The 14,342-nt window shown below is 35.9% G+C and overlaps 1 protein-coding gene across 1 annotated transcript in view; it reads left to right on the top strand.

The window, feature by feature from the left end:
- NBEA (neurobeachin) overlaps nt 1-14,342 on the top strand; it is a 451,136-nt gene that overhangs the window by 76,675 nt on the left and 360,119 nt on the right. Inside the window, exons 2-4 of the mRNA XM_027677697.1 lie at nt 10,120-10,351; nt 13,038-13,138; nt 13,390-13,485. Coding sequence (XP_027533498.1) covers nt 10,120-10,351; nt 13,038-13,138; nt 13,390-13,485 — 429 coding nt within the window. The remainder of the gene's footprint in view (nt 1-10,119; nt 10,352-13,037; nt 13,139-13,389; nt 13,486-14,342) is intronic.

Here is a 14,342-nt window from a genome sequence, read left to right as displayed (position 1 = left end):
CAAATAACCTAGTTTGTGGGGTTTTTTATGGTTTGTGGTTTTTTGTTTATTTTGGTTGTGGTTTTCTCTCTAAGGCTCCCTGATACTTAGAAAATGTCTGACTTTATCAAGTATGTTCTTAAAAAAGCAGGCGAGAGAAGCAGTTAAAATTTTCTCCTAGCAGATTATTAACTTAAACAGACTTGTGTTCTATCTTAATGATACTTGTCTCAGTAAATTGTACGTATACTTGACTGCAGTTGATATACCACTCTTTTTGATTTTTTTTTTAGTGCATATTCACATTAATATTAGTGTGCTGGATTTTGGTATAGCAGTGTACCCATAATTCTAATTTTAAAGAGTTCTAAACATACGTGTACAGTATTTTTCTCTTGATTTGACTTTTAGATGTGTGCCTTATTCAGAAGAGCAGTTCTGTGATTTTTTTCCCCCCATTAAAACATCTTTGGTATTTTATTTATTTAATTTCTATTTGATACTTATATTATCAGAGGACCAAGTTGATAAAACTCAGCTAATCTGACCTGGATAATTATGGGTTATATATTTCTAATATACTACATTACTACAGAAATCCTACTACAACAAATATAGTTCAAACCATGCCTTGATTTTGTGCTCTTTTTAAACTGGACTGTCATTTCCATCCATCAGGGTTTGTGAGATATTTTTTGCCATGAAGTTTCAGCCAAAGAATTTCAACACCTCCTCATGATAAAAAAAAATCAGACACTGTTCAGGATTTAGTACATGGGAAAGGTTTTCTGAGCAGCACAACAAAATTATTTTTTTCCCTTTCTTGCACCAAAGCAGCTTATAATTTCGATACTAAGAATCAATGAAGAGAATCTGGAACAATGTCTCAAGACACATGGAAATCAGTTCAAATACATAAAAATCTTTATTTCTTAGGTCCTGTTCCTTTAAGGGAGTTTGTTTGGAACAGGTTGCTGAAGTGACTTAATGATACTACTGCCATTACTTCAACACAACCATTGTCATTAGATAGGCATTGACAGCTGCTATTTTTCAGGGCTTATCAAATGAGAAAACATTTCTTCTGGGACTTGGGGAGTACTGGAATTGTAAGACTGGACTAAATGGATCTTGACAGACATATACCTTGTGTCTGTTACAATCTATATTTGCACATTCTAACACTTACCTCAGCAAGTTTTCAGATGACAGGAAGCTGAGCAGTGCAGTTCACACAACAGAAGTATGGGATGCCATCCAGGGGGAACCTAGACAAACTTGAGGAGTGGACCCATGAGAACCACAAGTTCAAGTGCAAAGTGCTGCACCTGGGTCAGGGCAATCCCAGACATGAGAACACGCTGGGGGAGGAAGTCATGGAGAGCAGCCCTTCAGAGAAGGACTTTGGTGATCTCATGGATGAAAAGCTGGACAGAGCCAGCAGGGTGTGCTCACAGCCCAGAAAGCCAACTCCATCCTGGGTTGCATCAAAAGAAGGGTGGCCAGCAGGTCCAAGGAGGTGATTCTGCCCCTCTACTCTGCCCTTGTGAGACCCCACCTGGAGTGTTATGTCTAGGTCTGGGGTCCTCAACACAAGAAAAACATGGATCTGTTGGAGTGGGTCCAGAGGAGGGCTATGAAGATGGTCACAGGGTTGGAGCACCTCTCCTATAAGACAGTCTGAGAGTTGGGGTTGTTCAGACTGGAGAAGAAAAAGCTTCAGGGAGACCTTATAGCAGCCTTCCAGTACCTTAAGGGGGCTTATAAAAAGGAGGGAGAAGGCCTTTTTGTACACGGAAGTAGTGACAGGACACGGGGCAATGGTTTTAAACTGAAAGAGGACAGGTTTAGATTATATGTTAGGAAGAAATTCCTTACTGTGAGGATGGTGAAGCACTGGAACAGGTTGCCCAGAGAGGTTGTGGATGCCCCATCCCTGGAAGTGTTCAAGGACAGGCTGGATGGAGTTCTGAGGAAGTGGAGTCCTGGTCTCCTGGGTGGTATCCCTGCCCATGGCAAGAGGGTTGGAACCATGTGATCTTTAAGGCCCCTTCCAACCCAAATCATTCTATGATTCTATGTGCTTGTTTTCTTTGGAAAACCCACCAAAGATGAGAGTTCACACCCTCTTTAAGCAATGTATTAGGACTGTTTTTCTGTCAGCTTTGACATGTGAAACTGCTTAGATAACTATATAATTTTGTAAAATAAAACATCAATAGTACCTAATAAACCTGTGTGTAATTTTTTTGCAACAAAGGTGGTTTCTGTTTGGCAGTTACAAACTTTGTCCATTCATTGTACAAAATCTTACTGCTGATGCCAGCGATCTTATTTAGAACTGTCTTCACAGAAACTGAAGGAAGGTAGACAGTTCTTCAGTAATTTTTACTGTCTCTTCCTGGTTTATGTCCCAAGATGATGTTCCGAGGCACATAATAATGACAACAGGAGGGCATTGGTAAGTGCAAAGTTAGTCTCTATTGCCTATAGGGTCTTTGTTCTTTCACAGTGAATATTATCTTCCAAGCATTTCAAATAATTTTTTTTAATCATTTCTCTTCATGCTTGGAAAATATGATCTAAAATTTAAAAAAAAATCAAAATTATTAACTTACAGAAAATTACTGTGGGATGGGAGAAGGCATGATAAAATGCTCTCCCAGTGTAATAGTGGTGTGAATTGCAGGCTTATTTGAAATGGGGAATAAACAGGCTTTATAGTGTATTCAGTGAATTTGAATTTTTAATATCCTGAGACAAACACAGAAGTGTGACGGTTTAGGAAGAACTCAGGGGGCCATGCTCAAGGTTAGTTAGTTGGGTTCATACCCTTAATAAGCAAAGTTTGCTATACTGTATTATGGGTTGATACTGTGTAACTTGCAGTTTTTTCCTTCAGTGGTTTGTTAAGACCACTTACACAAAATTCATTAGCGGTTACTGAATTGAGCAGTGAGCTTAACTGTGTGAAATAAATTCAGGGACAAAAGCTAAAGTTTTAAACCCTAATGGATCGTTCCCAGACAGTAAATAAGCACTCACTACCTTACCTGCTCTCTCTCTCTCTCACACACATGCACCAGCACAATGAGGGAGAGAATCAGAAGAGCAAAAGCAAGAAAAAAGTGCATGGATTGAGATAAAGGCAGTTTAATAAGTGTAATGCAGGGGCAATCACTAACCACCTCCCATAAGCAGACTGATGCACAGCCAGTCTGTGTACAGTGCCTAGTTTGGAAAGACTACTACTTCGAGTTCTTGCTGAGCATGGTGGTGTGGGATATCCCTTTGGTCAGGCAGGGTCAGTGGTCCTGACTGTGTCCCCTTCCAACCCATTGCCCTCCCCCACGGCGCTTGCTGGGAGGGCGGGTGAAAAACAGTCAGCCCTGACACTGTGTAGACACCACTCAGCAATAGCTAAAATATTGGTATTTTATCAGCACTCTGTTTTAGTCACAAACATGAAACACAGCACCATATGGGCAATACAGAAACCTACAGCAGTATCCTCCTCCCCAAAAGAAAATATAAGAAATTAAATTTAAATCACCAAGATATTTTTAAGCTTGTATAATAACAAGCTCATTCTTCAAAGTACTGAAAGCTGAACATGTTACTATAAAGAGCTTTAGTTTTGTGATAGATAAGTGCAGTCACATTTCACTTTATGATCAATGAATGTGAAACTGAGAAGCATCTTTGCCTACCCAGAACTGTGTAGGGATTAAATACAAGAAAAGAAATAGCAGATGGATATAGATAATATCTTCTTCTTGTATGCATCATTGAAATGGAGGACATTTGAAGAAGCAAAAAAAGCTGAGAAAAATGTTGTCTTAATGATTAAAAGTAAGTTTTGATAGTACTGGTTAGTAGTTCTTAAGACTGCAAATCAGAGAAGTAGGGAGAAATATGTGAAAAATATTAAACAGAAACATCCAGTTTAGATACCATGAAACTTATTCCAAAGTATGAGTGCAGAGCATAGAAAGATAGACTATTAAAATTTTTTGATACTTCATCTATTTCACTTGAAAATAATTGCAAACAAAAATGTTTTATTTGCTCTCCCTGCAGTTCAGATTTTCACGTTTTATTGTTGTTACTCTATTTGTTTTACTTTGTCATTCTTTCTTTAGCAGAATGCACTAATGCATTTCATTTAACAAAAAAAATAGCAAATGCTTCTAAAATTTCTTTTTGTATCTCATGCACATCCTAAGAGCCTTATGCTTGACAGTTGCTTGGGGTTTTTAATCATGGATGAAATTGTGTTGAAAAACCTTCATATCTTCAGGATTTTTATTTTTTTTTAAATCATCCTAGAATAAGTTTATACTGCTGCTTTATTTGAATTTTTCACCATTCAGTGGTATGCTGATGTTCCATTTGTGTCTTCTAAGATTGACTGCCCTTGACTGTTTCTTTTCTATGTTTCTTTTGCTGTGTTCAGTTGATGAATTTTCAAATCGAGATGGCATCTTTTATTTGAGAAAAGGAGCCTGAAGGGCAACCTCATTGCTCTCTACAGCTTCCTGAGGAGGGGAAGTAGAGAGGGAGGCTTTGAGCTCTTCTCGCTGGTATCCAGTGCCAGGAGGCAAGGAAATGGTTCAAAGCTGAGTCAGAGGAGGTTTAAACTGGATATTAGGAAGCATTTCTTTACCAAGAAATTGGTCAAACACTGGAACAGGCTTCCTGAAGAGGTGTTTGTTGCCCCAAACCTGTAGCTGTTTGATAATGGTGTTATCCACCTGCTTTAACTTTCAGACAGCCTTGGAGTGGTCAGGCAGTTGGACTAGGTGATTGTTCTTGGTCCCTTCCAACTAAAATATTCTATTTTCTGTTAACTTCAATCCATTCTTCAGAACCTTATTTGAAAAATCTGATACTAAATAATTCCAATTTTCACAAGTTAACAATTTGATTCTAGATGTTCAGCAGCAAACGTTTTATTCCATTTCAAGAACTGGTATGAATATACTATCTGAGATATGTAGACAACTTCTCTGTTTTGGGGGATGATCTCTGTTCTAAATCAAAAGGGCATAAAAGATCAGCCTAAGTTCTGCATAGATGTGGCAGCTTAGGAAGAAACACTTTTATTGCACAGCATAATGAATGGCAGAAACTTACTGAAGAGTAGCCACTGTATTCAGAAAAATGGAGATTCTGAGTAGAGCAGCTGCATTTGAGAATGGTGGTGTAGGTTAAGGTAGGTTCTTGGAGCAATTTGCAAGTGTCAACCTGTCATTGTAAACATCTTCAGGATAAGGAATATAGTCTAATTTGCTTATTACTGCCAGTTCAGTATGACTTCGGGAGGAGTTATGTTTGTTGACCACAGTCTGACTTGGAACCTTGATCTGAACATTAGTTTGCGGATTCATTTCCTACAACCATGCTGTGAAAGATGCAGAATAGTTAAAAAGTGATACACGAGCTTGATAAAGTACAAGCAATATTTCAGGATACTTAATCACAGTGAAAGCAATCTTTACTGAATATTAAATATTCCCTTGAAGAATGCAAAGACTGAGTGTTTGACATAAGAAAAAAGATTGTATTTGAGATCTATGATATGGAAAGAACACTGATTTATGGTACGGTATGCTGGCTCCTGTAAGGATTTCTATCTATGTGTTCATATTGTACTCCAGCTGAATTTTGTCTTATTACAGAAGTCTTCTATATACTATATAAAAAATAAGTTATTTCATGGCAGTAGGATTTAACTTTTTGGTATGTGGTGTTGCATCCACAGTTGTACCCAACTTACAAAATTGTAAATTCAGTATCAATTTTTAATTGCTTACTGACAGTTTTTAATATGGCATAATTATTTGAAGTAGTACCCACAGGGACTTCAAGATCTCTTTTCTGGCTGATAATATCAGATTCGTGAGCCTGTCATTCTGTACATACACATGAGTAAAACTATAATAATATGGTATTACTTTGCATTTACTAATTTTGAATTTTTATTCATGGTTGCCCAGCCAGTTGATATCAGAAAAATCTTCACAACTCTCAGTAGTTGGTGGATTTTAATTGCATTTAGTGATTTCTGGTTCTTCAGTAAACTTTGTGCTTCCATTAGTATCAGCACATGTTACCAGCTCATTATCACTGTGGTTCTTCGCTGATCACCTCCCCATGTTGTGAAAACTGTCTACCTACTATCTTCCTTGGGAAATGCAGGTGCAGAAATGTCGTTAGAGGATACATTTTTGTAGTGAATCTTTTACTTCTTTTGTTGGCTGAATTGCATTCGATTGTGCACATTTTAAAGAAGAGTTTGTTGCTTTGTATTACTTCTTGAACACAATTTAACCATGTTAATTTATTTCTGTGTACTCACTTCATTTTTGTTTAGATTTTCCTAGTCATCTGAAACTACTTTTATCATGACTGTTAATATTTTTATTTCATGATGGTTTTTAGGATGACTACCTTAAAGAAGTTACTCTCCCCCGCTTTCCTAAATTTTTGCCATCATTGCTAATTAGTTCATTAATTTGTTTCCTTTATTAAAGAAGTTGATTTTAATGATAATTATGATCATTGTTAGTGGCTTGAAATATGCTTAAACTGCAGTTATGGGCAAATAGGTACATTTTAAAATGTACAAAGTTTTCTTTGATGAAATAAGAAGTCTCTGTGATGGACTATAAATCTCTTTCTGGCAAATGGACAAATATCCTACTGGATAGTTTGTAGCCCAGTAGAAGATTCTCCATAAAACCAATTTCATTAGCATTCAGTGTATTTTGATACAGATTTGCTGAGATGTTTTATAAAGAGAGACAGCTTGTTTTTAACAGTACTGATATATCCCATCACTTCATACCAATATAGAAACTGTTTCAGTCTTTTAAATGTTACATATTAGTATCTTGATTTATATTAGCAAGCAAATACAGTTTGAATTATTTTAGCGTCTGTAATGAATTATTTGCATAGTTTTACTCATTCTATGTTAGCTTATTACTTTAGCAAGAATTTTACAATGAATAGTGTTTGAGGAAAGGGGATCAGTTTTATTACACCTCTTAATTCCAACTGAAGCATTACTGGATTTTTCCTTGTTTTTAAGTCCATGTTATCAAAAACAAATGGTGGGATTCATCTCACCTAAATTTGGTATCTGAAAGTTGTGTATCTAAATATTAACATAGAATTGTTGAAGCTGAAACAAAAGTCTGGAGGTTCTCTTATCCAACCCTCCTGCAAAAGCAGGGCCAACTAGAGCCAGTTGTCCAAGTCTGTGAGCAGATGGCTTTTGAATGTGCCCGGTATTGAAGACTCCGCAAATACAATTTTTCATCCTAGATTTCCTCCATGGAAAGAAATGGAAAAAAGTAGATACTTCCAGAAGGTGTTTAATTTCATTTTAGGATAAGCATCTAAGTGAGTTCAATTGAATGTCTTCTACAGGTGCTTGTTTTACCGCTGTGTGTTTTTAACATAATATCAGAGAGGCTTATCCAGGTGAAGAGATATCTGAAAACGCAACAACCCAGATTGCTGGTGAAGTGTGCACCAGTTGCTGTGTTTTCAGAAATAGAAACTCCACCTTTTCTTGAAAAGAGAATAAAAACTCTGTTAAATTAATTTCATTATTCTAAAGAATGACCATAGAAATTCTGTGCCTCTAATATTGAAATTTTTTTTGCCTTCCCTTGGTACACATTATGTGTTTACCAAATATGCAAATATGTGATATGCAGTCACAAGTTTTAAATTAAAGTACTGTTATTGTTTACCTTGGCTGAACGCCAGGTATTCACTGGGCCTGTGCCCAACCTCCCTATAGAGGGAAAGGGGAGGAGGAAAGAGGGAGAAGAAGGGAAAAACTACGAAAACCGAAATGGCCAAGAAAGATGGCTTTATATGTACACAGAGAGAAAAAAAATTATAAAACTATACACATGGAGAAGAACTAACAACAAAGATTATTTCCCCACAACAAACGCTCTTCTCCCCCGAAGAAGCAGCCCGTCCACCACCACGCAGCTATCCGGAAGAGAAGAAAACCCTTACTTCCTTCCCGTCATTTATATCTGAGCTGATGTAACATAGTATGGAATATCTTGTTGGTAAAATATACATCAGGTGATCTATCCTAGTTCCCTTTCCCTCTCAGAGAGGGTAACAAACCCATTACAAGTACTAATTATAATTAGGTTAATAGTTTTATTTGAATGCAATTAAGTATCTCAGGAGAACTAAGAAGGTAGTCAATTTATATATTTAGCATATTAGAAGTTATTATGTTGGAAAATTATAAATTGCCTATTAGCAATTAATTGATAGAGAAAAAGTAATTGGAAAGTGAATGAAAAGTATGAATTAGGGTGGGACCCAAAGCTAGTACTTGCTTAGTTGTATTAATTTTATCTGAAGATTGGGTATGAAGAAAGTCTTTGAATATCTGGATAGGTTTAGCCATCAAAAAAAAGTTTGCATAGTATTTCAACTTATTTCTTTTTTGGAGTTTAATTTGAAGGCAATATCAACTGCTTTTAAGTAGGCTATAGAACTGCCTTCTGTTAGAGGTGACTGTTGAAATTATGCACTTGTAAGAGATTAATTCTTTGAATATCTTTAATATCTTTAATTAAAACATGTTATTGCAATTTTAATTGTATTACTTCATGAAACAAACAGGAAAGAATGTCTTAGAATAATTTTAGAATTAATTTCTTTTTCTATTTTTTATAATATATCTGCAGTTACTGAAATGACTTACTGACAGGCTGAGAGAGTTGAGTTTGTTCAGCCTGGAGAAGAGAAAGCTTCAGGGAGACCTTATATCACCTTCTAAAACCTTAAGGGGGCCTGCAAGAGAGCTGGAGAGGGACTTTTTACAAGGGCGTGTAGTGATAGGATGAGGGGGGAAGGTCTTAAACTGAAAGAAGGATGGGTTTGGATTAGATATTAGGGAGAAATTCCTTACTATAGGGCTGATGAACTGGAACAAGTTGCCCAGAGAGGTTGTGGAGGTATTCAAGAGGTGGCTGGATGGGACCATGAATAACTTGGTCTAGTAGAAGATTCCCTGCCCAAGGCAGCAGGTTTGGAACTACGTGATCTTCTAAGGTTCCTTCCAACCCAAACCATTCTGCGATTGTATGAAATGTAACATTTGTGCTTTCAAAATTCTTCAAGTTACTAGGATAAAGTAGGATGCATGAGAGTCAGGCTTTGTTTCCTTAAAAATTGAAAGGTTTTTGCCATTAAAAGGAGAATCTTTTTTTTTAAACTAATCTGAATAATTCAGTAGGGTCTTTTGAGTTCACCTTTTTTAAGTTACATAGGTGACTGATCAAAATTATTGAATTCCATTCCTGAAGATATATCTGACTATATCTTCTTTTGGTGTTTTTTTCCCTCACTCCTAATACAGGCCTGGTAGTTGTGCTATTTAATTAGAGCTCAGGACTGTGGATAGTGTTTTGCAAGTATCTGGATGGACAGGAGTCAGCTGAGTGCTTGTGCCTTTCCTAGTGCAGTCTCTCCCTTTCACCAGGAGTAGGTTTCCTTGACCTCCCAGTGAGCTGATCTGTGATATAATTACGCAAATTTGCTGCGTCTGTGTTGGTCCAGAGCAGATCACTGATTCTTTTTCTGGGCATGACTACACGACTGTTTGGGTGGGACAATGGAAAGGGCAGTAAGGTCTTGCAAATACGTAACTAAGGACAAATGCTGGCTTATAGCCAGAGAAAAAGCTAAGGTATCTCAGGTGTCCTCTGAGAACGGTAGAAAAGCCTCAGTTGCTTTTGAGCTTTTCAGGTTCTGCACTACATCTGTCTGAGCCAGGCTACCATTTCAATTACTTCATAGAGAGGAATATTTCAAATATATTTTGATTTGATTTGATTAAAATGTTACATTCAGTACTGTGACCAAATTGAAGGTAGTATTTTATGGTATATTTTATGTGTGTATTTTTACAAGCTTTGTTTTATATACCATGATTGTTAATTTGCTCTTAGAGAGCATAGCTGTGAGTTTCTCTTATCAATTTGCCTCTCTCATCATGTAAAATATATTCAGTATTGGTCACAATGAAGGTATGAAAGACACTAAACAATGTATTTCACAATGTAATGCTGTTCTTGTTTTCCTTTTTAGCTGGTTGGTGGCGAATTTGATCTAGAGATGAACTTTATAATCCAGGATGCAGAGAGCATTACATGCATGTCAGAGCTTTTGGAGCACTGTGATGTAACGTGCCAAGCAGAAATCTGGAGTATGTTCACAGCAATTCTACGTAAAAGTGTGCGTAATTTACAGACTAGCACAGAAGTTGGCTTAATTGAACAGGTACTGCTGAAGATGAGTACTGTGGACGACATGATTGCAGGTAAAAAATTGCCAACTGATAAAATATTATTCCATTCTGGAACTGCCAGTGTTTTGTGATTATGAGAGGGTGTGGGATGTCTTGGTTTTTACTTAAAGTGATATTTTGGTTAGTACTGCTATTGAGTCAGAATTACTATTTTATCAATTTCAGGAAAGCGACAAAAGTATATTCTTAGTCTAAAATATATGTAGATACATTGTTAAAAATAACTGCCTGTTAATTCATCTGAGAAGATAATGTTATCTTGGTGATAAAAAAGCAATTTTTAATATAATTAAAAACTGTACAGTTAGACTTCCTAACTATAAGGTAATATTTTGGCTTTATAGTGCATTGATTATTTTTAATTATTTGGATGTTAGAATTATTATGGTCCATTTTAAACATAACCTCATCTTATAGCATATCAGAAATTATTCATAGGTTTCAATGCTGGACATATAAATTATGTTAAACAATCATTTCCTAATGTATAGCTGTGATCCCTCCCATATCTCTTAATTTTTTATACATGTGGCTTTTAACATCCTATAACTTTTTGTGGTGTTAAAAAGATAGCATACTTTGTTTGCTTACTGAAAATAAGTGATGAGGTTATTGCACAGCTAAGGTTTTCAGAGTATGTTTGAAGGAGTTTATGCTGTTCCATACTACATCCTCTCAGTAACAGGGTACAGATTGTAATCCTGGATTACTTGGTTAGAGGAGTAGGGTTGGTTGTCACATTTAAGTATGGCAGCTGAAGAGATACATATGATTGTATTTATTTTCCTTGAGGGGGAACTTAGGCAGTTTCTTTCAACTCAGTTTGAAAGTAGTTCGTAATTTTTATATAGTTTGTGACTGATAGGATAGTTAAATTGTGAGGCACTTTGGAAAGATTGAAGATGTTTACCTTTATTAATTCTAAGGTTTTAGTTGATGATTTGATTCCTGACACATAAACAGGTTTTGTGGAACAGTGAACTAGCAAGGATTTCACATGAGAAGGAAGAGGAGGATAACAGCAGCATGAAAACTGGATTACTGAGGAATGATTTTGTCCTTGACTTTTCTTTTTTCCCAGTATAAGGGTATCTGTAATATTAAGTATTAGGAAAAGCTACATTCTATTTTTCAAAGCAAGTTATAATCAACATCTTGTTGATTAGCAATGTATATGTAAATGCTAAAATTAGAAGTGTTATGCTAAATACTGTACTGTGAGATTCAGACTGAAGTATAACAGACCAATAGATTCACAAATTATGTGTTTCACCAAGTATGGGTTTTTTTGCAGTACTTGTAAATGTGTGTTATGGTTTAGAGCTGGCTCCCTGCCAAGTCTCCAAACCTTACCACAAGAAGTCCCCCCCACCTCAAACCAAGGGAGAAGAGGGGGAAAAAAAACCACCAAAATAACCGAAAACAAGAGAGAGACAAAGCAATATATATAAATATATTTACACTTATATTTACAGTTATGTACAGTTGAAAAATATATATACAATTTCACAGGGAAAAGGGAAAGGGGAAGGGAAGAACAAAAACCAAAATAATATATATATATATATATATAATCCCGATCAGTAGCCCAAGGTCTATCAACTAAAAGAATTAGCAGAGAATATCTTACTACTCTCCTTGGGACAATGGAGAGTCACGCTGGGGTGACTGCCGGCAGCCTCCCCCTCCCAAGGTCGAAACTCTGTACTTCACTGCTTGATCTTTGCATTAAATTTCTTATGGCACATCTGTGAAGATGAGCAAATTACTTTTCCTCCTGCTAGAGTAAATAGTAATTCTTAGTAGTGCATTTTATTCCAGAAGAAAGTGTGAGTATAAGGCAAGGTCCAACATCCCACAAGCTAACAAATTCTTAAAATGAAATTCTGTTTTTTAAAATAAAAATTCAGTCACTAGCAGTAGGTTTAAACCTGATACTCCCTGAAAGGCTGATTATTTAATGTTCTTACTCTAAAAGTTTATGGGGTTTGAGACATTGTAATGAAAGCTGTATTACATAAATTTGTTAGCAATCACTTCTTTTTATCATGCTCTTTTATTGTTTTCTCACTATGATTTTTTGAATTTTTTTCCCTGTGGGTCTTTTGCTTTGCTTCTGTTTTTGTTTGATTGTTAGGTTTTTCTTTGGTTTTGTGGAGTTTTTGTTGTTTAGGGGGGGGGTGTGGATGGGGGGAGGATTTTTTTTTTCCCCAGATCTCTCCTTCTGGTAAAAGTCAGAGGCATTACCACTGTGGCAAAAATATGGGAACTATACAAATTATCAGTATAATGTGCTGCACTTAAGTTAAGGACAAACATCTTTTAGGTCAAAATTTTTTGACAAATACTAACTTCAGAGGAAGGAAGGAACTCTTATCCCAAAAGTATACAGCAGAAAAGAGGAAGCTAGAAGTTTATAATGTGTGATGAATGCTGTGAAATGTGAACAATTAATTCTCCATAAATTTAATTTTTTTTTCAAGGTATGATGCAAAATTTAAAAATGCACGTGTAATTTTTTTCAAAAAAATGCCAAAGCAATGAGAACATGAGATCCTTTGTGAAATATTTAAGGCAATAAATTTAATTCTTAGAATTTGTGAATACACTTATTTTTAAAAGTATTAATTTTTTCAGGGTTTTTTTTTGTCAAAACAATTAAGTTCACAGTTCAGAATAACTTTATTTTCCTTTGAAGATCTCCTAGTTGATATGTTGGGGGTTCTTGCCAGCTACAGCATCACTGTCAAAGAGTTGAAGCTTTTGTTCAGCATGCTTCGAGGCGAAAATGGAATCTGGGTAAGCTATGATCAGATAAAGCATTAAATGTCATTCTATTAGAGACTAAAGTTAACGTAAATTGTCCCCTGGGACATATAAACTTGAATTAATTGTTTTTCTCATGTTGACTGAACATATGTTTAAGAAATATTTTTGCTAACTACTTCAGAGTTAATTTGCTGTGTTTGAAAACTGTCCACTTTGCATAATAGCCTATAGAGTACAAAAATGATTGTATTGACTTTTGTGCAATTTTCTTGTTTTCACAGCCAAGACACGCAGTTAAATTATTATCAGTCCTTAATCAGATGCCACAGAGACATGGGCCTGATACCTTTTTCAACTTCCCAGGCTGTAGTGCTGCAGTAAGTTTTCAACCAAAATACTACAATTTCAGGAAGAAATAAATGGTTCCTTGCTTGCATTTCCTTTAATTTGTTTCAGAAATGCGTGAAAAGGAAGTAAGAGGAGAAATAGGTGTTTGAGTAGTGTACACGTTTTCTTCCATAGATTTGCAAGGTAGTTGTGTTGTTGAAAAGTTGCACTTGTGAGGATGGAATGTCAAGCAGCAGATTTTTGTTTGGGGAAGTTACTGTAAAAGTGAAACCTGAAAATTCCAAAGAACAGTGTTATTTTATTAGAATAATGTGATTGATATTATATAAAGGAGAGGGTTGAGGAAAATCTAGGAATGAACTACTCCATGTCATCACAGTTCATGGTGACTGCTTAGTCATACATTTTATTATAAATTTTCCTGTTTATCTGAATTCCAACAGCTGTTTACTTTCCATCAAGGCAGTGATTTAAATGCAGTTTTCTTTTGGCTTTTCTTTTTGAGATAACTTACAACGGCAAAATTGTATTCCTTTCCAAACCTTCCCAAATGGATATTCTCTCTTTCATTGACTGCGTGTACTTTCAGAAAAAAAGCTACAAATAAATTAAAATATTGTATACAGATTTATAGATTATTGAGAGTAAATACAAATGGGTAAAGCAAAGTAATACATATTTGAGGTTCAGTTCTATTCTGGTATGGATCAGGATATACTTATGGTAGAACATGGAATCCTTTAATAGAAAATAATCCTGAAATTCCTGTTTTCTCATGCCAGTGCTTGAAGGCTACTCTACTTGCATTTTATTAGTAGCACTGATAATCTTCTTCAAGCACAAACCACTGCCTCCATTTCTTGTGAATACAGTTGTTGGTTTGGCA

This window comes from Neopelma chrysocephalum, unplaced genomic scaffold (genome assembly GCF_003984885.1).
Source record: "Neopelma chrysocephalum unplaced genomic scaffold, ASM398488v2 Primary Assembly neopelma1_43, whole genome shotgun sequence".
Taxonomy (NCBI): Eukaryota; Metazoa; Chordata; class Aves; order Passeriformes; family Pipridae; genus Neopelma; species Neopelma chrysocephalum.
The sequence above is the reverse complement of the archived record's forward strand: the minus strand, read 5'-3'. Positions and strand labels throughout refer to the sequence as shown.